The following is a 23,196-nucleotide window of genomic DNA, read 5'->3' on the forward strand; positions in this document are numbered from 1 at the left end:
CTGATCTAAAATATTATAAGCTCTCAAATACAAATAAAATATACTTAAAATATAAACAAAGTTTGGTTAGTTTGTTAATTAAAAAAATAATACTAACTTATGAATTAGTTACAAACTCTCCAAATAAAAATTGAATCCACTTAAAATATCAACAAAGTTTAATCAGTTTGTTCGTTAATTAAAACATAAAATAATACTATTTTATAAGTTAATTTGAAAAATGTTACAAGTTGTCAAAAAAAAATAAATCTATACTTCAAATAAAAACAATGTTTACTCAGTATCGTTTTATGTTTTAATGAACTAATTTATGAATTCATTTGAAAAAATGACAACAAAAAGGAACATTGTTAAATGAAGATTATTTTCTTACAGGTAAAATTTTGACTCACTAGGTTATGCAGTTACACAATCCTATTATTATTTTTTTCTAGTCTTATTTGGGGGGGGAAACAGTAAAAATGTAAGAAGAAATAGCCCAAAAAATCGGTATGTAATGAGAACGAGTTGAAACGTTGTAAATATAAATTAGTAGTATACAAAGTCACCAAAAAGTTGAAACAATATCAATATGGCCCCCGCATACTTTAACTTTTCAGTATGTGGCCTTTGGTGGAAAAAGTTTGGACACAAGTATCAAAAGTATCAATATTTAGATTTGAGAATTGATATTACAGCATAAAGGTCTGGTTTTGGTGGTATCGATATTTCAGTATCGATCCGCACATCACTAGTTTGGGAATCTATACAAGTTGTACATTGGCTACTCTAAAGTATACCCAGGGGTGTATATTGTTGTCACTTGAGAAGATGTTTGAAATGTCAGGGCAATACTGTCCTAAGATGTCAATAACGATACTTGCCAGGTTTACGCACAGAACTATCTATTAAACAGAACAAGAAGCAAGGAATCAGGCAGAGACAGAGTTCAATTTTGCTCATGAGGAGAACGCATGGAGCTGCACACTCAGTTACAGTCTCACCCTACGCTCTGAGGAACAACCCATGCGCTCCTCTTTTAATTGAGTTTAGGAGTTCCCTAGTTACATGGCTGAGGCTGCTTCTAAAGGGAGGGGTCACACATTATGCCAGCAGCTCAGTACGCACAATACGTGATTATTCAGAACGGGAATGTGCTGGGGGCCTTGTGATTGCACCCTGGCTCTGCTTGCTGTTGATATGACTTATCTTCCTTGAGGTCCTGGTTCGTCCTTGGCTGTTAGCAAGCTGAAAGACAGAAAACATCTGCGGCGAGGCAACTCCTAACTCGCAGTGGAAGATAACAAGTTGTGTGTCCTTGCACGAGAAGAAAAAGTACAGCTTGAGCACAATAGATCATAACTGGAGCAACGGCCTTTAAGCACAAGAGTTGTGTGATAACTTATATATCATTATTCTACAGAGTCGTGGACTCGAGTCACATGACTTGGACTCGAGTCATGAATTTGATGACTTTAGACTCGACTTGACAAAATGTAAAAAGACTTGCAACTCGACTTAGACTTTAACATCAATGACTTGTGACTTCCCTTGGACTTGAGCCTTTTGAATTGACGTGACTTGACATGACTTGCTACTTTCCCCAAAACCCAAAGATGAAAAAGTTATTCGGGAGCGCTCCGTATTTTTCATCGTGTACTTGTCTATCAGCGTTGCGTGTGTCAGCTGGTGTGGTCTCAGTACAACAGCCAATCAAATTAGATCTACTTTGTTTTCATCACACAGCATTCATCCAATCAAATTGCAGGACAACCAACGAAGAAGACATGTCCAAACCACACGCCAGTGAACAAAAAATGATACCTAAAATAATTTTGTTTGGGTATAAAAATTTCGAGGTGGTCAACACAAAACGGTTTGCAGTATGCAACACATGCGGTTCGAAAATGACCGATGGAGAGGCAACAACTTCCAACTTCGTCCGGCATTTGAAGTTGCACAAAGAACGGTAAGTTTTGAATGTGAGATAACGTTTATTGGCTAAGTAACGTGACTTTTATTTGCTGTGTAGTTAAATCAGTGAGGCTGTAAACTCACTGCTAACGTTATAACGTTATTGCAAACACGGGAATCTGTTGCAGTTCACTACCTTATTCATACTTTTTGTTCAGTGATTTTTTTTTAAGCAGGGTTACGTTAGTCAATATATCACACGTAACGTTAGACGGCGGTCAGCAGCACCGCGTATTTTAGCCACCTAAAAAAAGACAAAAATAGTCAAATAAAGGTCAGTTAAAATGTATACTATATTATGAATATGTGTACCGTTTTAGCTAGCTTTCTGACATACTGTTGGTTGTTTACCTCAGTGGTCCCCAACCACCGGGCCGCGGTCCGGTACTGGTCCGTGGATCGATTGGTATCGGGCCGCACAAGAATTTTTTTTTTATTTTTTTTTTTTTAACTTTTTTAAATTAAATCAACATAAAAAACACAAGATACACTTACAAGTAGTGCACCAACCCAAAAAAACTCTCTCCCCCCCTTTTGTTCTGGGCATTGAACATGAAGACTCTTCCTTCACTGTTCCGAGTGGCCATGAGAGTCTTGGCAGTGCCTGCCTCCAGTGCTCCAGTGGAGCGAGTTTTCAGCCATGGTGGCATCATACTACGCCCCCATCGTGCACAAATGACTGACAGACTCTTGGCTAATTTGGTCTTTTGCAAATGCAATGCAGCATAGGGCCCTGACATATAAAAAGTACAACTTTTTTGTTATGTTCACGTATATGTCATGTTTTTTCAATGTTAACACTTTTGTACAAATAAGTACATTTGCACTTTATTTTTCAATGTGTTTGTTCTGTAAAGGAATGAGTTAATGTTTAAAATGACTGGTTAATAGTGCTATTATAAAGTGCAATGTCAGCACAATTTTCTTTCCTGCAATTTAAAATGCACTTGTTTTAATAAATAAATACAGCGTTTGAAAAGCATACACAATCTGTGTTAATATATTAGTCTGTGGTTAAAAGGACTTGAAAGGACTCGAAACTCAAAATGCAGGACTTAGGACTTGACTTGAGACTTTCCAGTCTTGACTTTGGACTTGACTCGGGGCTTGCCTGTCTTGACTCGGGACTTGACTCGGACTTGAGGGCAAAGACTTGAGACTTACTTGTGACTTGTAAAACAATGACTTGGTCTCCCACCTCTGTTATTCTAACAAAAATAAAAAAAACAAGCCCAAAGTGGCTTAAATTAAGCAGACTTAGCAACTTTTAAAATACTTTTTAACATACTGGAACCCAACAGGTGCTCACTGTGAGCTTCTGGTCTCCGCGCTCGGCCCCACCCGAGTGGACACCACTGCCGGTACCCATGTGACTCTAGCAGTCTCCTTCAGCGGGGCCCCTGACCCGGCTGTGACCTGGTTCAAGGGTCCTCTCCCCGTCGTCACCTGGACCATCGGCTCGGACCTTCTCCCCGACGTAGCCCAAAGCCACAGGGAGGTTCTGAGACTGGAGCCCAACGGATCCCTCACGTTTCTCCACGTGCCTTCAGAGTACAGCAGCAACTACACGCTGGAGATGACCAAGTCCGGATTGGGGACCGCTTCTTTGAATTTCACTCTGAGGGTTTTTGGTGAGTAGCTGAGCTGGCACGAGTTCCGTTCCACAGTGAAGCCACGTCTGTCCTCCCCTCAGAAACCTTCCAGAACGTGAGTGTCAGGCTGCTGCCGGAGTCGGTGACGGAGGGAAGCCAGGAGTTCACCCTGCAGTACCACATGCTGCACGGCGTGGTGGAGCAGCAGCTGTGGTTCTTCCTCGGCCGCCCGATACAAGACGACCCGCGTTACTCGGTGCAGCCCGGCGGCCTCACCGTGCAAAGGCCAAACCGGAACGACACCGGACGCTACGTCGTGTCTCTCAACAACCCTTTCAGCAGCGAGACCGCTCACATCGACGTCACCGTCTTATGTAAGCACTTTTGGAGCCTAAAATGTGTCTTTTTCAACACCTTCTCTCTTTGTGGACAGACGGGCCGGATGAGCCCAGAGTCCAAGTCAGTCCGGCTCAGGACTTTTACCTCTCGGGCGATTCGCTCACCCTGTCCTGCCGGGCGGACGGGTACCCAGAGCCGACCACAGAGTGGACGTTTGGCGGTCAAACCGTGTCTCCCGGACAGACGGGGGTCATCAGTCTGACCCACGTACGGACCACCCAAAGCGGCGACTACACCTGCGCAGTGCACAACCAAATGACTGGAGCGCGGCGACACAAGAGCATCGTTGTGCTTGTTTACGGTACGTTACACGTCGTTTAAGGCTTTACCTCTGCCAGGGAAACATTGGCAGCTGATTTTAAAGGCTCTGCAGAGAATGACCAGGACAGCGGAGAAGATAATCGGCCATTTGAAGTCATTTAATGTTGGTGCAGATCCACATACAGGTGGAGAATCTAGGATTGTATACCGTATTTTCCGCACTATAAGGCGCACATAAAAACCACAAATTTTCTCAAAAGCTGACAGTGCGGCTTATAACCCGGTGCGCTTTATATATGGATTAATATTAAGATTCATTTTCATAAAGTTTCGGTCTCGCAACTACGGTAAACAGCCGCCATCTTTTTTCCCCGTAGAAGAGGAAGTGCTTCTTCTTCTACGCAAGCAACCGCCAAGGTAAGCACCCGCCCCCATAGAACAGGAAGCGCTTCTTCTTCTACTGTAAGCAACCACCCGCCCGCGTAGAAGAAGAAGAAGCGCGCGGATATTACCGGTACGTTTCATTTCCTTTGTGTGTTTACATCTGTAAAGACCACAAAATGGCTCCTACTAAGCGACAGGGATCCGGTTCATGAAAAGACCCAATCTCTCCATCCGCACACGGATTACTATTTCACAGCAACTGCCTAAAGACTTTCAAGAAAAGCTGGCTACTTTCCGTGCATATTGTAAAAACAAGATAGCTGAAAAAAAGATCCGGCCAGAGAACATTATCAACATGGACGAGGTTCCACTGACTTTTGATATTCCTGTGAACCGCACTGTGGATACAACGGGAGCACGTACGGTGAATATTCGCACCACAGGGAATGAGAAGTCGTCCTTCACGGTGGTTCTAGCTTGCCATGCTAATGGCCAGAAACTTCCACCCATGGTGATATTCAAAAGGAAGACCTTGCCAAAAGAGACCTTTCCAGCCGGCGTCATCATAAAAGCTAACTCGAAGGGATGGATGAAGAAAAGATGAGCGAGTGGTTAAGGTAAGTTTAAGTTTACGCGAAGAGGCCGGGTGGCTTTTTTCACGCAGCTCCGTCCATGTTGATATACGACTCCATGCGCGCCCACATCACGCTGGTTTTTAATATATTATTAAAGTTTGACTGACCTATCTGACTGTTTTTTTGACATTCCTTTAGCGCAGTTAGATGCGGCTTACAACACGGGGCGGCTTATAGGTGGACAAAGTTTTGAAATATGCCGTTCATTGAAGGCGCGGCTTATAACCCAGGGCGCCTTATGGTGCGGAAAATACGGTATATATATAAATATATATATTTGTATATATATATATATATATATATATATATATATATATATATATATATATATATACACATATATTTATTTTATTTTTTTCACGGGTTTGACGGCACGTTGTCACGTCATGACATTGCTGGTTTTACCAGCAGAGGAGCATGTTGGGCAGCGCACACACACAGAGTACTTACAAGCAGACACAGTGTGTAGGCAGAAAAGGGAGAATGGACACATTTTGGTGCAAAAAGTCAAAGATAAAGGTGAAGTTATAACACTGAAACGCCCTCAGGAAGAGCTGCTTTAAGACATGGCTAGCTCGCTAGCGGCTAACATCCATCCGCAGTGTTTTAGCTACTTCTAAATCACTAATCCTGGTCTCCATGGCGACAAATAAAGTACGTTTCTTACAAGTAGCATTATCACTGGAGGACGAGGAATAGCTAAACATGCTTCACTACACACCGTAGGAGGATACAATAGCTCACCGGCGTCACAATGTAAACAAATGCCATGGGTGGATCTACACCTGACATCCACTGTAATGATACCAAGTACAGGAGCGTATCTATTCGATACTACTACGATCTTTTATCATCAAAAAATCTCTTTTCCTGTTTTAATATTCATTTTATGTGATAAAGTCAGTAAATACGTCCCCGGACACATGAGGACTTTGAATATGACCAATGTATGATCCTGTAACTACTTGGTATCACATCTGTTACAGGCCTCGCACTGAGTAGCCTGGTCCCAGTGTTCGATGTGGTGTGTCCTGTTTTATAGGAATAAAAACGAGACACAAAGTGCTTGATTGCGTTGTCATCTCAGGGTGTGACCTGTAACAGAATTCTGGAGGCACCGCTGGGATAACAACATCATGAAATCCCACTTTAAGCATACCATGTCTGACATCACTATCATGAGAGGCATGTGTCTGAATCAGACTGACAAGTGCTATTGCTTTGTCATTCTCAATGCTTAAGGCTCCACGTAGGAGGGTCACAAGGGCTGATATGAAGTCAGACTCACCCTTCAGTCCCATTATCAAGCATTCAATTACGTTAAAACCAATAAGGGGGCGGTCCATGGGCACACTACTTACTAAGAAGGGTACCTGTATTGATAGGTTTGGGTCGCTATTATCAGGGAGACTCACATTCACTCCCACCCAACCGTCATACGGCAAGGGCTCACCATTCACTGCGAGCACACTTAGAGGTTTACGCCCTATGAGATCTGCTAATGGGCGTGGCTTATGGTCGGGAAGGTAAGTTTTTACCCACTTACGATCAAGAAGACTCACTTGAGCACCTGTGTCAAGCAAACATTCAACTGTAAAATTGTTAATGTTGCACTTGACCCTGCATTTCTTCCCTACTAACTGGGCTACTTGTTCACGCACCTCAGTATCTTTGGACTGCAGAGAGGACATTCCAATGTTTCTTACATGTGCCGGTCTCTCCCCTGGTGGCTTCACCTCTGTAGGGCTCCAGGGGCTGCTGTTCATTATGGTGTGGACATCAGCAGGGGGTTGGTTAGCACTCTGGACACGAGGCCTCTTGAGACAGCCAACAGCTCTGTGCCCGACCTCCCCACATAGAAAACAATGGTGACATGGGCTTGTGCCTTCTTCAGCACACTTGGGGCAGCTATATTGTCTTGCTGTTTGCCTTGGCCTTGGTCTGGCATTTGTGCATCTACAGGGTTGTTCTAACGTTTGGTTAGCTGTGAGAGACTCAACCAGTTTTGTCAGGGCATCAACTTTGGAACTAAGTTCCTCTATCACATTGCTTTTATTCTTTGTCTTATGCTGTAATGTTTTTTCCATGTCCTTATCAGTCTCAAGTTGGGAACTGTGAGCATGTGTTACCTTTTGACGAGATCCGTGAGCAAGTCTTCGCTGCCTCTCACTCTCTTCACTGCACACCTGGCTCACATGCCGAATTAGTGCTTCATCTGACACAGCATAGTCGGACAACATTGGTTTAAGTTCGGTGCGAATGTCACTAAATTTGGGTAGGAGACCCTGGAGAATAGTGCGCAAAAACACATTCTGCACTGTACGAGGTTCATACTCAATGTCCATATTACCTTGTCTAGATGCAAACAGCACTTTTTGTTTTAGTCCAATCATCCTGTACAGGAACTGTTGGGGACTTTCAGTCTCAAGCTGCCGGGTGCTCATTAACTCCTGGAACAACTCACTTCCACTTTTTCCACTTAAGTGGGAGCGCAAAAAGCTTCTGAGTTCACAGAGTGTTAAATCATCCTTGTTAACTAGCATATCTTTGAACTGTCCGGGTCTGACAATACGGAAGATGCCCTGGATGATTTCACCTTCAGAGTAACTTGCTTTGAGCCCCTCATCTATCTGTTTACAAAGTCCATGGTAGCTAATATCTGACACACTGTCCCCCACCTGACCCCCGTGAACTTTAAATTCTCTACGCTGAAGTAGGGGTATTTCTCGTAAAGGAACCATACTACTAGGGCGAGCGTGAGAAGCGGCTTGATGTAGTGTTTGGGTACCAGCTGAGGTGGGTGTGTGCATGGCGGTATGAGCTTGCCGTGTATCAGTCAAAGTAGGCATGTTTGTGGAGTCGTACATATGTGTTGCGTTATACGTGCGTGTCTTCTGTGTTTCATATTCAGATATCTTTCTCCCCAAAGACTCATAATTGGCCATTAATATTTGGTACTCGAGTGCTTGTGAATCAGCGGAAACATGTGGCAATGTGTCATCACTGTTGTCCCTCTGTCCCTGTTGCATAGTTGTCAGTTGTAAGGGTGGTGGGTTAATGATAACACTTTCTGTTTGCTTAGCGTGACGGACTTCGGCGAAACGACTGGCTCTGATGTCATTAATCGTATCTCTTAGAGATAGCAAGCATGAAATACCTTGGTCTTCTGACTCTAGTAGTGTCCTACAATTTAAGTAAGTACATATATAGTCAAAACAACTCTCTTCATCACCCTTAATTACCCCAGAAGAATCAACATCTGATACCGGTGTGATGTCCTCAATAATTTCAAAAAGTTCTTGTGCTGTCAACTCGTGAAGTATTTTCTTTACCTCCCACGTCAGCTCTTTACGTACACGTTCTCCCATGTTGATTGTGTTACTCAACGACAGACTGTAGCTTTGTTGTCTCGGGCAAGCGGTGCTGCACTCCTCCAGCGAAGGTCCCTCTCACACGCGTTGGTCCTGTTGCTGCCTCAGTCGCACACTGCTTCAACTTGCTTCTGCCGTCACGTCTGCCTTGGATTCGTAGATTAGGAGATCAGCATCTTCTTTTGTCGGATGCCGATCCATAGTTGTCAGTTGTAAGGGTGGTGGGTTAATGATAACACTTTCTGTTTGCTTAGCGTGACGGACTTCGGCGAAACGACTGGCTCTGATGTCATTAATCGTATCTCTTAGAGATAGCAAGCATGAAATACCTTGGTCTTCTGACTCTAGTAGTGTCCTACAATTTAAGTAAGTACATATATAGTCAAAACAACTCTCTTCATCACCCTTAATTACCCCAGAAGAATCAACATCTGATACCGGTGTGATGTCCTCAATAATTTCAAAAAGTTCTTGTGCTGTCAACTCGTGGAGTATTTTCTTTACCTCCCACGTCAGCTCTTTACGTACACGTTCTCCCATGTTGATTGTGTTACTCAACGACAGACTGTAGCTTTGTTGTCTCGGGCAAGCGGTGCTGCACTCCTCCAGCGAAGGTCCCTCTCACACGCGAAAAAATCTCTTTTCCTGTTTTAATATTCATTTTATGTGATAAAGTCAGTAAATACGTCCCCGGACACATGAGGACTTTGAATATGACCAATGTATGATCCTGTAACTACTTGGTATCACATCCATACCTAAATGTGTGGTATCATCCAAAACTAATGTCAAGTATCAAAGAAGAGAAGAATAAGTGATTATTACATTTTAACAGAAGTGTAGATAGAACATGTTAAAACAGAAAATAAGCAGATATTAACAGTAAATGAACAAATAGATTAATAATCCATTTTTACAGTTTGTCCCTCATAATAGGTGTATAAATGACACAATATGTTACTGCATACGACTAATTAGGAGTCTTTGTTTGTTTACTTACTACTAAAAGACAAGTTGTCTATTTTATTTAAGGACTAAATGACAATAATAAACATATGTTTCATGTACACTAACATGTTTTTGTTACAATAAAGCCAATAATCCAATTTTTTTATGGTGCCCTTTATTTAGAAAAGTACTGAAATACATTTTGGTACCGATACCAAAATATTGGAATCAGGACAACCCTGTTACTGAATCAATGTTAATATCTGAGTGGGGGCCCCGAACCCTTCTGTAGTGGAAAAGTTAAGGTTAAGAACCAGAGGTGGGTAGAGTAGCCAGAAATAGTACTCAAGTAAGAGTACTGTTACTTTAGAGATTTATTACTCAAGTAAAAGTAAGGAGTAGTCACCCAAATATTTACTTGAGTAAAAGTAAAAAGTATGTTGTGAAAAAACTACTCAAGTACTGAGTAACTGATGAGTAACATACACACACATATCATATATATATATATATATACACACAAACATATATATATATATATATATACATATATATATATATATATATATATATATATATATATATATATAAACACACACACACACACACACACATATATATATATATATATATATATACACACACACACACACATATATATATATATATATATATATATATATACACACACACACACACACACACACATATATATATATATATATATATATATATATATATATATATATATATATATATATATACATACATTGATAATATACAGTATATAATTTATATTTATTTATTTTGCCGTTTTTGTTTGCATGTTAAAGGTGTTTTAATGAATATACATGCATGTTTAACACATATAGATTCCTTTCTTTCATGAAGACTAGAATATAAGTTGGTGTATTACCTGATTCTGATGACTTGCGTTGATTGGAATCAGACAGTAGTGCTGATAACGTCCACGTTTTCAAATAGAGGAGAAAAAAAGTTCCTCCTTTACGTCTAATACCACATGAAAGTGGTTGGTTTTTGGCATCTTATTTGTCCAGCTTCCATATTCGTTTTTTATACACTTTACAAGAAATACATTGGCGGCAAACTCCGTAGCTTGCTAGCTTGTTTGCGCTGGCTTTCGGAGACTCTTATTTTGAAAGCGCAGGCGCGATGGAGCGGCACTTTTATTGTGTAGACAGGAACTGTGCAGTCAGTCTTTAGGCTTTTGACGGGGTGTACGGTTGAAATAAAAAATGGTCTTTTTTCCTTCACAGTTTTGATTGATTGATTGAAACTTTTATTAGTAGATTGCACAGTACAGTACATATTCCGTACAATTGACCACTAAATGGTAACACCCCAATACGTTTTTCAACTTGTTTAAGTCAGGTCATGTGACCGCCTGGCTCTGTTTGATTGGTCCAACGTCACCGGTGACTGCATCTGATTGGTGGAACGGAGTGAACGTCACCAGTGACTGTATTTGTTGAAACGCAGGCACTATGAAGGTCTGTCTGACAGACCAAAACAAACAAAGCGTGCATTAACAGATCGATAAAAATTAGTAGCGAGTAGCGAGCTGAATGTAGATAAAAGTAGCGGAGTAAAAGTAGCGTTTCTTGTCTATAAATATACTCAAGTAAAAGTAAAAGTATGTTGCATTAAAACTACTCTTAGAAGTACAATTTATCCCAAAAGTTACTCAAGTAGATGTAACGGAGTAAATGTAGCGCGTTACTACCCACCTCTGTTAAGAACCCATTGTCCTAAACAACCAGCAGATGCCCGGTGGGATACGTTGTGATCATCAACATTTGTGCTTGCTCTCACAAACTGAAAATGGTTTCTTCCTCCATGTTGGGGGGGGGCCAGAGAGCCCGCCAGGGTCCCCCATGTGCTCGCTGCAGTCAGAAGACAACGTCCGCCTGCAGTATGGATGCCAGTGGTCGGGGGGGACGCCGCCCGCCCGCCTGCACTTCCTGGACTTAACCGGCGGCGGCGGCGGCGGCGGCCTGGAGAACTTGACCCTGACTGTCAACGCATCGGACCAGCTGGATGGCGAAGGTGTCACCTGTGAGGGCGTCCATCCAGCAGGAGACCACACCTGTAACATCACAGCCAGTAAGTCATCAATAAGTGCCATGCAAAAGTGCAAATGCACAATAAAATCGGATAAATGATATAATGATTGCATATTTAATGTTAAAAATATATTTCTACTAGCTTGAACTCTGGGTGAAAATATCAACCTGGCACTCACTTCTCAATGTCCAATGTCATATCGAGAGGAAACTTTTTGCAGTTAAACAGTCGGCCGATCAAGTTTTTGTCAAGACTTGGACTGTGGCTTGGTTTGTTCTCCCGTGGAGTAGTGATGGGTTGATGAGGCGTCATGAAGCGTTTCGACACATTGCAAAACTGTATTGATACTGTGTCGATACTGTGTCACTAAATACTGACATCTGCTGGACATTAAAAATCCCTACAGGCAACCTATGGACCGACTCAACTGGCACTGATTTTATGCCCTAGTACAGGGGTCACCAACCTTTTTGAAACCAAAAACTACTTCTTGGGTACTGATTAATGCGAAGGGCTACCAGTTTGATACACACTTAAATAAATAAATATATTGTCATTTGTAAGTTACACGTAAGTGTGATTTAAACAAGAATAGCTAAATAAATAAATTTATATATATAAAAAAAAATGGGTATTTCTGTCTGTTATTCCGTCGTACATTTTTTTTTTCCTTTTACGGAAGGTTTTTTGTAGAGAATAAATGATGAAAAAAACACTTAATTGAACGGTTTAAAAGAGGAGAAAACACAAAAAAAAAAAAAAATTTTTTTTTGAAAACATAGTTTATATTCAATTTCGACTCTTTAAAATTCAAAATTCAACCGACAAAAAGGAGAAAAACTAGCTAATTTGAATCTTTTTGAAAAAATAAAAAAAATAATTTATGGAACATCATTAGTCATTTTTCCTGATTAAGATACATTTTAGAATTTTGATGACATGTTTTAAATTGGTTAAAATCCAATCTGCACTTTGTTAGAATATTTAACAAATTGAACCAAGCTATATTTCTAACAAAGACAAATCAGTATTTCTTCTAGATTTTCCAGAACAAACATTTTTAAAAGAAATTCAAAATACTTTGAAATAAGATTTAAATTTGATTCTACAGATTTTCTAGATTTGCCAGAATAATTTTTTGGAATTTTAATCATAGTAAGTTTGAAGAAATATTTCACAAATATTCTTCGTCAAAAAACCAGAAGCTAAAATATTTATTATTCTTTACAATAATAAAACAAAAATTTTTTACTTGAACATTGATTTAAATTGTCAGGAAAGAAGAGGAAGAAATTTAAAAGGTATATTTGTTTAAAAATCCTAAAATAATTTTTAAGGTTGTATTTTTTCTCTAAAATTGTATTTCTAAAAGTAATAAGAAGCAAAGTAAAAAATAAATGAATTTATTCAAACAAGTGAAGACCCATCCATCCATCCATTTTCTACCGCTTATTCCAAGTGAAGACCAAGTCTTTAAAATATTTTCTTGGATTTTCAAATTCTATTTGAGTTTTGTCTCTTTTAGAATTAAAAATGTCGAGCAAAGCGAGACCAGCTTGCTAGTAAATAAATACAATTTAAAACATAGAGGCAGCTCACTGGTAAGTGCTGCTCTTTGAGCTATTTTTAGAACAGGCCAGCGGGCGACTGATCTGGTCCTTACGGGCTACCTGGTGACCGCGGGCACCGCGTTGGTGACCCCTGCCCTAGTATATACAATAATATAAACCAAGTCATTGTATTTCATTTAGGATTATTTCATATCTTCATTTAAATAAAAATATATTTTTATCTTTTTTAGATACAGTCAATAAATAATGTGAACATGTATCATAACATGGAAATCTAAGAGAACGTGTTGTGGATGATTGTGGACTGGCAATTGTTTTAATTTTATTTTTTTTACACATTTTTATTAAAAAAAAAAAAAAAAAAGTTTTTCCGACGTATTACATTTTAGACGATTTCTCTTCTTAGTTATTATTTCTCCGGCTGTAGAAAAGAGCCGCTCACAGGGCACAGAGGAGGCGTCAGTGCGACACAGTTGGCGTATCGGTCACGTGACCAAAACAGCTCATGATCGGTCACGTGACTTTCTAAAAGCGGTACGCGCACCGACACAGGGTTTCGCTCTATGAGCTCGACGCATGCGCCGATGCATCGGTGTTGCCGGACCCATCACTACCGTGGTGCAAATGAACTGGACTGGTCAAGGCTTGAAGGTGGGTACATGATTTATTTCAACTATCAAAAAAGGAATAAACGAAAAAGCGCGCACAGGGGCGGAGGTACAAAACTAGACTATAAACACAAAACTTGCACATTGGCAGAAACTAGTGATGGGTCCGGCAACACCGATGCATCGGCGCATGCGTCGAGCTCATAGAGCAAAACCCTGTGTCGGTGTGCGTACCGCTTTTAGAAAGTCACGTGACCGATCATGAGCTGTTTTGGTCACGTGACCGATACGCCAACTGTGTCGCACTGACGCCTCCTCTGTGCCCTGTGAGCGGCTCTTTTCTACAGCCGGAGAAATAATAACTAAGAGAAATCGTCTAAAATGTAATACGTCGGATATTTTATTAAATTTTTTTTTAATAAAAATGTGTAAAAAAATAAAATTAAAACAATTCCCAGTCCACAATCATCCACAACACGTTCTCTTAGATGTCCATGTTATGATACATGTTCACATTATTTATTGACTGTATCTAAAAAAGATACAAATATATTTTTATTTAAATGAAGATATGAAATAATCCTAAATGAAATACAATGACTTGGTTTATATTATTGTATATACTAGGGCAGGGGTCACCAACGCGGTGCCCGCGGGCACCAGGTAGCCCGTAAGGACCAGATCAGTCGCCCGCTGGCCTGTTCTAAAAATAGCTCAAAGAGCAGCACTTACCAGTGAGCTGCCCCTATTTTTTTTAATTTGATTTATTTACTAGCAAGCTGGTCTCGCTTTGCTCGACATTTTTAATTCTAAAAGAGACAAAACTCAAATAGAATTTGAAAATCCAAGAAAATATTTTAAAGACTTGGTCTTCACTTGGAATAAGCGGTAGAAGATGGATGGATGGATGGGTCTTCACTTGTTTAAATAAATTCATTTATTTTTTACTTTGCTTCTTATTACTTTTAGAAATACAATTTTAGAGAAAAAATACAACCTTAAAAATGATTTTAGGATTTTTAAACAAATATACCTTTTTACCTTTTAAATTTCTTCCTCTTCTTTCCTGACAATTTAAATCAATGTTCAAGTAAATGTATTTCTTTTTTATTGTAAAGAATAAATATTTTAGCTTCTGTTTTTTTGACAAAGAATATTTGTGAAATATTTCTTCAAACTTACTATGATTAAAATTAAAAAAAAAATATTCTGGCAAATCTAGAAAATCTGTAGAATCAAATTTAAATCTTATTTCAAAGTATTTTGAATTTCTTTTGAAATTTTTGTTCGGGAAAATCTAGAAGAAATACTGATTTGTCTTTGTTAGAAATATAGCTTGGTCCAATTTGTTAAATATTCTAACAAAGTGCAGATTGGATTTTAACCAATTTAAAACATGTCATCAAAATTCTAAAATGTATCTTAATCAGGAAAAATTACTAATGATGTTCCATAAATTATTTTTTAAATTTTTTCAAAAAGATTCAAATTAGCTAGTTTTTCTCTTCTTTTTGTCAGTTGAATTTTGAATTTTAAAGAGTCGAAATTGAAGATAAACTATGTTTCAAAATTTTATTTAAATTTTTTTCATGTTTTCTCCTCTTTTAAACCGTTCAATTAAGTGGTTTTTTTCATCATTTATTCTCTACAAAAAACCTTCCGTAAAAGGAAAAAAAAAAGTATGACGGAATGACAGACATAAATACCCATTTTTTTATATATATCAATTTATTTATTTAGCTATTCTTGTTTAAATCACACTTACGTGTAACTTACAAATGACAATATATTTATTTATTTAAGTGTGTATCAAACTGGTAGCCCTTCGCATTAATCAGTACCCAAGAAGTAGTTGTTGGTTTCAAAAAGGTTGGTGACCCCTGTACTAGGGCATCAAATCAGTGTCAGTTGAGTCGGTCCATAGGTTGCCTGTAGGGATTTTTAATGTCCAGCAGATGTCAGTATTTAGTGACACAGTATCGACACAGTATCAATACAGTTTTGCAATGTGTCGAAACGCTTCATGACGCCTCATCAACCCATCACTAGCAGAAACTATGAACAATTAAACAAAACACTAACTGTGGCTTAATAAACAAAAACGTACTTGGCATGGAACCGGCATGAAAAAAAGAGTAGCAAGGGTCATCAGGGTGTGGAGAGTGTGCAGGAGCATAAATGCGGGGATGTCGTCAGGACGAACAACAGAAAATGAATGAACTTAAATACTATGGACATGATTAGTGAAAGCAGGTGCGTGACTCAAAACGTGAAACAGGTGCGTGACGTGACAGGTGAAAACTAATGGTTGCTATGGTGACAAACAAGAGTGTACAATGAGTCCAAACGTGGAACAGGTGAAACTAATGGGAAATCATGCAAACAAGACAAGGGAGTGAAAAGCCAGAAACTAAACAAAACATGACTTAAAACAAAACATGATTACACAGACATGACAGATTTTTGCCACTTAAAAGTTAGAAAAAATGTATTTGATAATAATAATAAATGACATTTGTAACGCACTTTACATTTGTTAAAATCTCAAAGTGCCACAAAGTATAAAATATGAATAAAAAAATAAAAAATAGAAAGTTAGAATATATAACAGAAAATGAAAATAGAAATAAAAACATGAAAAACACGAGATAAACTCTAGATAAAACAGAAACATAGATAAAATTGAAATAATAATGATAAAAACATTATGATAATAATAATCATTTAAAAAAAATGAAACTAAAAATTGAATTTGACTTTTTGACCTCTTGTACTGCGTTTGCTTACCACTGAGTGAGGTCGCAGTACGACGACACTCTGCAGAGCACAGGTAGGTAAGGTGCGGAAATTTTGATTTCTATTTACTGTTTTAATTGGTTTTTCCCTTTAAAATCGTTTTTAATCATATTTATTTTTATATTGTTTTTATATTGGTTCTATATTTATTAGGGCCCGCATGGCCCATTGTATAAGGACTCCCAAAGGGAGTCCTTATGCAATGGGACATAAGGACGTATTGAATTTGTAAGATTTTATTATTATTATTATACCGGCCGCCTCTTTGAGCTGCAATTTGACCCACTTAAAATGCTTCAAAACTCACCATATTTGACGCACACTTCAGGGCTAGCAAAAATTGCCTTTTGATAAAAAAACCAAACCCCAAAAATAAATATTGCGCTCTAGCGCCCCCTAGGAAAAAAAAAACTAGACTGCCTGTAAATCCCACTAGGAAGGTCGGAAAGACATGAAACAAAAACCTGTATGTAGGTCTGACTTACACCTACCTTTCATAATTGTATATCCTCGGGCAAAAATCAACAGGAAGTTGGCAATTCCCCCTTCAAGACAAAAAAGTACTAAAAACAGTCACTTTTGCCTCTTTGAGCTGTAATTTGACCCCCTTAACATGCTTCAAAACTCACCAAACTGAACACACACATCAGGACTGGCTAAAATTGCAATATAATAAAAAAACCTAACCCCAAATTTAAAAATTGCGCTCTAGAGCAATTTTTGAATAAAACGGAGAATAAACTGCTCCTCGGAAGAAAAAAATGACAAAACTGCCTGTAACTCCCATCGGGAAGGTCGGAGAGACATGAAACAAAAACCTCTCCGTAGGTCTCACTTAGACCTACATTTCATAAATTGACAACCCCCAGCAAAAATCTACAGGAAGTTTGCTATTCCCCCTTCAAAACAACATTTTTGTAAAAACCGGTCACCTTTCTTCAAACATTATCTCCTCTGAGCGCGTTTGTTGTTTCAGCTTCAAACTAACACAGGAGCGAGATTGAACCCTTCTGATTAAAAGTTGGCGAAAGAGTTTTGATACCTGCTCCGGTTTTGATTTTATTACCCTTCAAAGAACCGCTGTGCTGCTGTTTTTTTAAGATGGCTGCTTAAAAGCAGGAAGCACCAGCGTGCCCACACAATGCAGACAAGGTAGGTACACTAGACAAAAGTATTGGGACACTTATGACTATCACTGGACAAAAGTATTGGGACACTTAAGCCGAAAACTGGACAAAAGTATTGGGACACTTGGGACTATAACTTGACAAAAGTATTGGGACACTTACGACTAAAAGTAGACAACAGTATTAGGAAACTTAGGACTACCACTGGACAAAAGTATTGGGACACTTACACTGGACAAAAGTATTGGGACATTTGGGACTAAAACTTGACGAAAGCATTGGGACACTTAGTACTAGCACCTGCCAAATACGTGGGCCCGACCAATGCTGCTTGCAGCTTTAATTTATATTGCTATTGTGCTACATTTTAGTCTACTTTATGTCAGGTTCAAGCATCGAACTATCTATTAAACAGGACAAGAAGCAAGGAATCAAACAGAGACAGGATTCAATTTAGCTCATGAGGAGCGCGCGTGGCACTGCACCCTCGTACAATGTCACCCCACGCTCTGAGGAAAAAGTTCCCGCGCCTCCCCATTTATTTGGGCATTCCCTGATTACATAGCTAAAGCTGCTTCTAAGTGGAGGGGTCACATTATGCAGAAGCCCAGCACCGGTTCATAAACAGCTAAAACAAAGTGTGCTTGGAGCGGTGTTGGGTTTGCCCCTTCTCTGCTCGTCCACCTTATCTTCTTGGAGACTTCGGGTCCCTTGTGGATCGTTGGAGTTTGTCTAAGTCTAAGTTTACAACGCTGTGGGAAATGTGGTCTTCCTTCAGGCAAAACACGACCGCTTTGGTCCACTGATGCCGCCAAATTCAAGCAAAACTGGGTCGGTTAGGGAATGTTTTATCCAGGAGCAGATGAGGGGTGTGGACGCAGAATGATGGTATTGAAGGCTGAGCTGTAGTCATCAGGACAGATGATGTACACACACACACACTTCCTCTGCTCTCCAACACACTCAACACAACATGTTCCTCTCCAGACAGTCCCAAGGACTTCCTCCCGGCCGTGGGAACCGGCGTGGATTCTGAGGGCAAAATAGTGGTCAGCATCCACTGCGTCAGCGAGGCCGCGCCCCCGACCGTGGTGTCATGGTACCGAGGCGGCCAAGCTGTGGTCAGCGACGGGGCAGAGGAGGACATCAGCGACGACACCCAGCGTTTACGTTTACGTCATCGCAATGTCAGCGTGCTCCTCCTCCACAACTACACCTGCACCTGCACCAACCCTCTGGGCAGTCGCAGCAGGGACATTCACCTGCAAGGTAACCCTTCAAGGTCACCTCTAAAAACTCTATAGCAGTGTATGTAGTATAGTGTAGTGGTCCCCAACCATATATATATATATATATATATATTTTTTTTTTCCATTTATATATATATATATATATATATATATTTTTATTTTTTATTTTTTTTATTTTATTTTTTTTTTAAATATATATATATATATATATATATATATATATATATATATATATATATATATATATATATATATATATATATATTTTTTTTTTTTTTTTTAATTTCTTGTGCGGACCGGTACCAATCGATCCAAAAAAAAAAAAAAAAAAAAAAATATATATATATATATATATATATATATATATATATATATATATATATATATATATATATATATATATATATATATTTTTTTTTTGTTTTTGTTTTTTGTTTTTTGGAGGTTTGTGGGGTTGGTGCACTAATTGTAAGTGTATCTTGTGTTTTTTATGTTGATTTAATAAAAAAAAAAAAATAAAAAAAATAAAAAAAAATATATATATATATACCGTATTTTCCGCACCATAAGCCGCCCTGGGTTATAAGCCGCGCCTTCAATGAACGGCATATTTCAAAACTTTGTCCACCTATAAGCCGCCCCGTGTTATAAGCCGCATCTAACTGCGCTAAAGGAATGTCAAAAAAACAGTCAGATAGGTCAGTCAAACTTTAATAATATATTAAAAACCAGCGTGATGTGGGCGCGCATGGAGTCGTATATCAACATGGACGGAGCTGCGTGAAAAAAGCCACCCGGCCTCTTCGCGTAAACTTACCTTAACCACTCGCTCATCTTTTCTTCATCCATCCATCCCTTCGAGTTAGCTTTTATGATGACGCCGGCTGGAAAGGTCTCTTTTGGCAAGGTCTTCCTTTTGAATATCACCATGGGTGGAAGTTTCTGGCCATTAGCATGGCAAGCTAGAACCACAGTGAAGGATGACTTCTCATTCCCTGTGGTGCGAATATTCACCGTACGTGCTCCCGTTGTATCCACAGTGCGGTTCACAGGAATATCAAAAGTCAGTGGAACCTCGTCCATGTTGATAATGTTCTCTGGCCGGATCTTTTTTTCAGCTATCTTGTTTTTACAATATGCACGGAAAGTAGCCAGCTTTTCTTGAAAGTCTTTAGGCAGTTGCTGTGAAATAGTAGTCCGTGTGCGGATGGAGAGATTGCGTCTTTTCATGAACCGGAAACCTGTCGCTTGGTAGGAGCCATTTTGTGGTCTTTACAGATGTAAACACACAAAGGAAATGAAACGTAATATCCGCGCGCTTCTTCTTCTTCTACGGGGGCGGGTGGTTGCTTACAGTAGAAGAAGAAGCGCTTCCTGTTCTATGGGGGCGGGTGCTTACCTTGGCGGTTGCTTGCGTAGAAGAAGAAGCACTTCCTCTTCTACGGGGAAAAAAGATGGCGGCTGTTTACCGTAGTTGCGAGACCGAAACTTTATGAAAATGAATCTTAATATTAATCCATATATAAAGCGCACCGGGTTATAAGCCGCACTGTCAGCTTTTGAGTAAATTTGTGGTTTTTAGGTGCGGCTAATAGTGCGGAAAATACGGTATATATATATATATTTTTTTATTTTTATTTTTTTATTTTTTATTTTATGGTGCACTAATTGTAAGTGTATCTTGTGTTTTTTATGTTGATTTAATAATTTAAAAAAAATATATCTATATATATATATATATATATATATATATATATATATATATATATATATATATATATATATATATTTTATTTTTATTTTTTTATTTTTTTATTTATATTAAATCAACATAAAAAACACAAGATACACTTACAATTAGTGCACCATAAAATAAATAAAAAAATATTAAAAAAAAAAAAATATATATATATATATATATATATATTTTTTTTATTTTTTTATTTTTTTACATTAAATCAACATAAAAAACACAAGATACACTTACAATTAGTGCACCAACCCAAACAACCTCCCTCCCCCATTTACACTCATTCACACAAAAGGGTTGTTTCTTTCTGTTATTAATATTCTGGTTCCTACATTATATATCAATATATATCAATACAGTCTGCAGGGATACAGTCCGTAAGCACACATGATTGTATTTTTTTATGACAAAAAAAAAATAAAATACCATAGACATAACATAAACAGCTGTGACAAATATCTATATTACTTAAAAAAACAAAACGAGTTTTGTTGAATAAAATTCTACCCAAATATTAATCGTCAAATCAACAAGAGAAGTATCCAACACTTCTCTATTCTATGTCCAGCAGATATAGATCATCTACATCAACAATATGATTTGTCTGAGTTGCTGGTCAGTACAGATATAAAAAAAACACCAAAAAATTTAATTCTTTTAAGAATCGTTACAAGTGAGAATCGTGATTAATTTGACAATCGATTTTTTTTTTGACAGCCCTCGTAAACAAAGCAAATTGAAGGGTAAGAGAAACATGTTAACCATTTTTACTAAACAGTAAAACATGTAAAAACGAAGACAGTGAACTATTTTACAGTCCTATGTGTTGAAAAACTAAACAAATTTCCCCGTTGTGGATAACAAAGAAGTTTTAAAATCATTTTCAAATGATGATGCTACTTCCTCCGTTTGGTGTATTGAAGTAAATGAACTAACTCACATTATGTTCTACATATGGTGAATGTTTATATTCACTTTGGAGAAAGCAAACCACCAAGTTTAATCAAATAGTGGTATTTTGATATTTGCAGGTGGATTGGATGACTTCTCGTAGGGAAAAAAAGGCTCTAATTGGGACTTCGGAATGCAAAAGTGATAACCATATCCTTGAGAAAAGACTACCTGTCCAGCTCAACACCAACATTTGAGTTATGACTTAAAGCAGTAGTTTTCCAGACACATCTCCTTACATCAGGGGTGCTCACACTTTTTTCTGCAGGCGAGCTACTTTTCAATTGATCAAGTCGTGGGGATCTACCTCATTCATATATATCATTTATATTTACTTATTTATGAAATATATGTTTTTGTTAACAAGTTAAAGGTGTTTAATGATAATGCAAGCATGTTTAACACATATAGTTAATATTGTTAATACATTAAAGGTGTTTAATGATAATACAAGTATGTTTAATACATATAGTTAATATTGTTAACAAGTTAAAGGTGTTTAAAGATAATGCAAGCATGTTTAACACATATAGTTAATATTGTTAACAAGTTAAAGGTGTTTAAAGATAATACAAGCATATTTAACACAAATAGTTAATATTGTTAACAACTTAAAGGTGGTTAAAGATAATACAAGCATGTTTAACACATATAGTTAATATTGTTAACAAGTTAAAGGTGTTTAAAGATAATGCAAGCATGTTTAACACATATAGTTAATATTGTTAACAAGTTAAAGGTGTTTAAAGATAATGCAAGCATGTTTAACACATATAGTTAATATTGTTAACAAGTTAAAGGTGTTTAAAGATAATGCAAGCATGTTTAACACATATAGTTAATATTGTTAACAAGTTAAAGGTGTTTAAAGATAATGCAAGCATGTTTAACACAAATAGTTAATATTGTTAACAAGTTAAAGGTGGTTAAAGATAATACAAGCATGTTTAATACATATAGTTAATATTGTTAACAAGTTAAAGGTGTTTAAAGATAATGCAAGCATGTTTAACACATATAGTTAATATTGTTAACAAGTCAAAGGTGTTTAAAGATAATGCAAGCATGTTTAACACATATAGTTAATATTGTTAACAAGTTAAAGGTGGTTAAAAATAATACAAGCATATTTAACACAAATAGTTAATATTGTTAACAACTTAAAGGTGGTTAAAGATAATACAAGCATGTTTAACACATATAGTTAATATTGTTAACAACTTAAAGGTGGTTAAAGATAATACAAGCATTTTTAACACATATAGTTAATACTTTTAATAAGTTAAAAGTGTTTAAAGATAATACAAGCATGTTTAACACATATAGTTAATATTGTTAATACATTAAAGGTGTTTAATGATAATACAAGTATGTTTAATACATATAGTTAATATTGTTAACAAGTTAAAGGTGTTTAAAGATAATACAAGCATGTTTAACACATACAGCTAATACTGTTAACAAGTTAAAGGTGGTTAAAAATAATACAAGCATGTTTAACACATATAGATTCCT

At 37.8% G+C, this 23,196-nt stretch overlaps 1 protein-coding gene across 5 annotated transcripts in view; it reads left to right on the forward strand.

Annotated features, from left to right (window-relative positions):
* The window catches only part of vsig10l (V-set and immunoglobulin domain containing 10 like), a 54,231-nt gene that overhangs the window by 9,523 nt on the left and 21,512 nt on the right, over positions 1 to 23,196 (forward strand). For all 5 annotated transcript variants that reach the window (XM_061958755.2, XM_061958759.2, XM_061958754.2 and 2 more), the window contains exons 2-6: positions 3,255 to 3,584; positions 3,647 to 3,919; positions 3,979 to 4,245; positions 11,419 to 11,667; positions 18,718 to 18,999. In XM_061958755.2, coding sequence (XP_061814739.2) covers positions 3,255 to 3,584; positions 3,647 to 3,919; positions 3,979 to 4,245; positions 11,419 to 11,667; positions 18,718 to 18,999 — 1,401 coding nt within the window. The remainder of the gene's footprint in view (positions 1 to 3,254; positions 3,585 to 3,646; positions 3,920 to 3,978; positions 4,246 to 11,418; positions 11,668 to 18,717; positions 19,000 to 23,196) is intronic.

The sequence above is a fragment of the Nerophis lumbriciformis genome, linkage group LG04 (assembly GCF_033978685.3).
Source record: "Nerophis lumbriciformis linkage group LG04, RoL_Nlum_v2.1, whole genome shotgun sequence".
In the NCBI taxonomy this organism is placed as follows: domain Eukaryota; kingdom Metazoa; phylum Chordata; class Actinopteri; order Syngnathiformes; family Syngnathidae; genus Nerophis; species Nerophis lumbriciformis.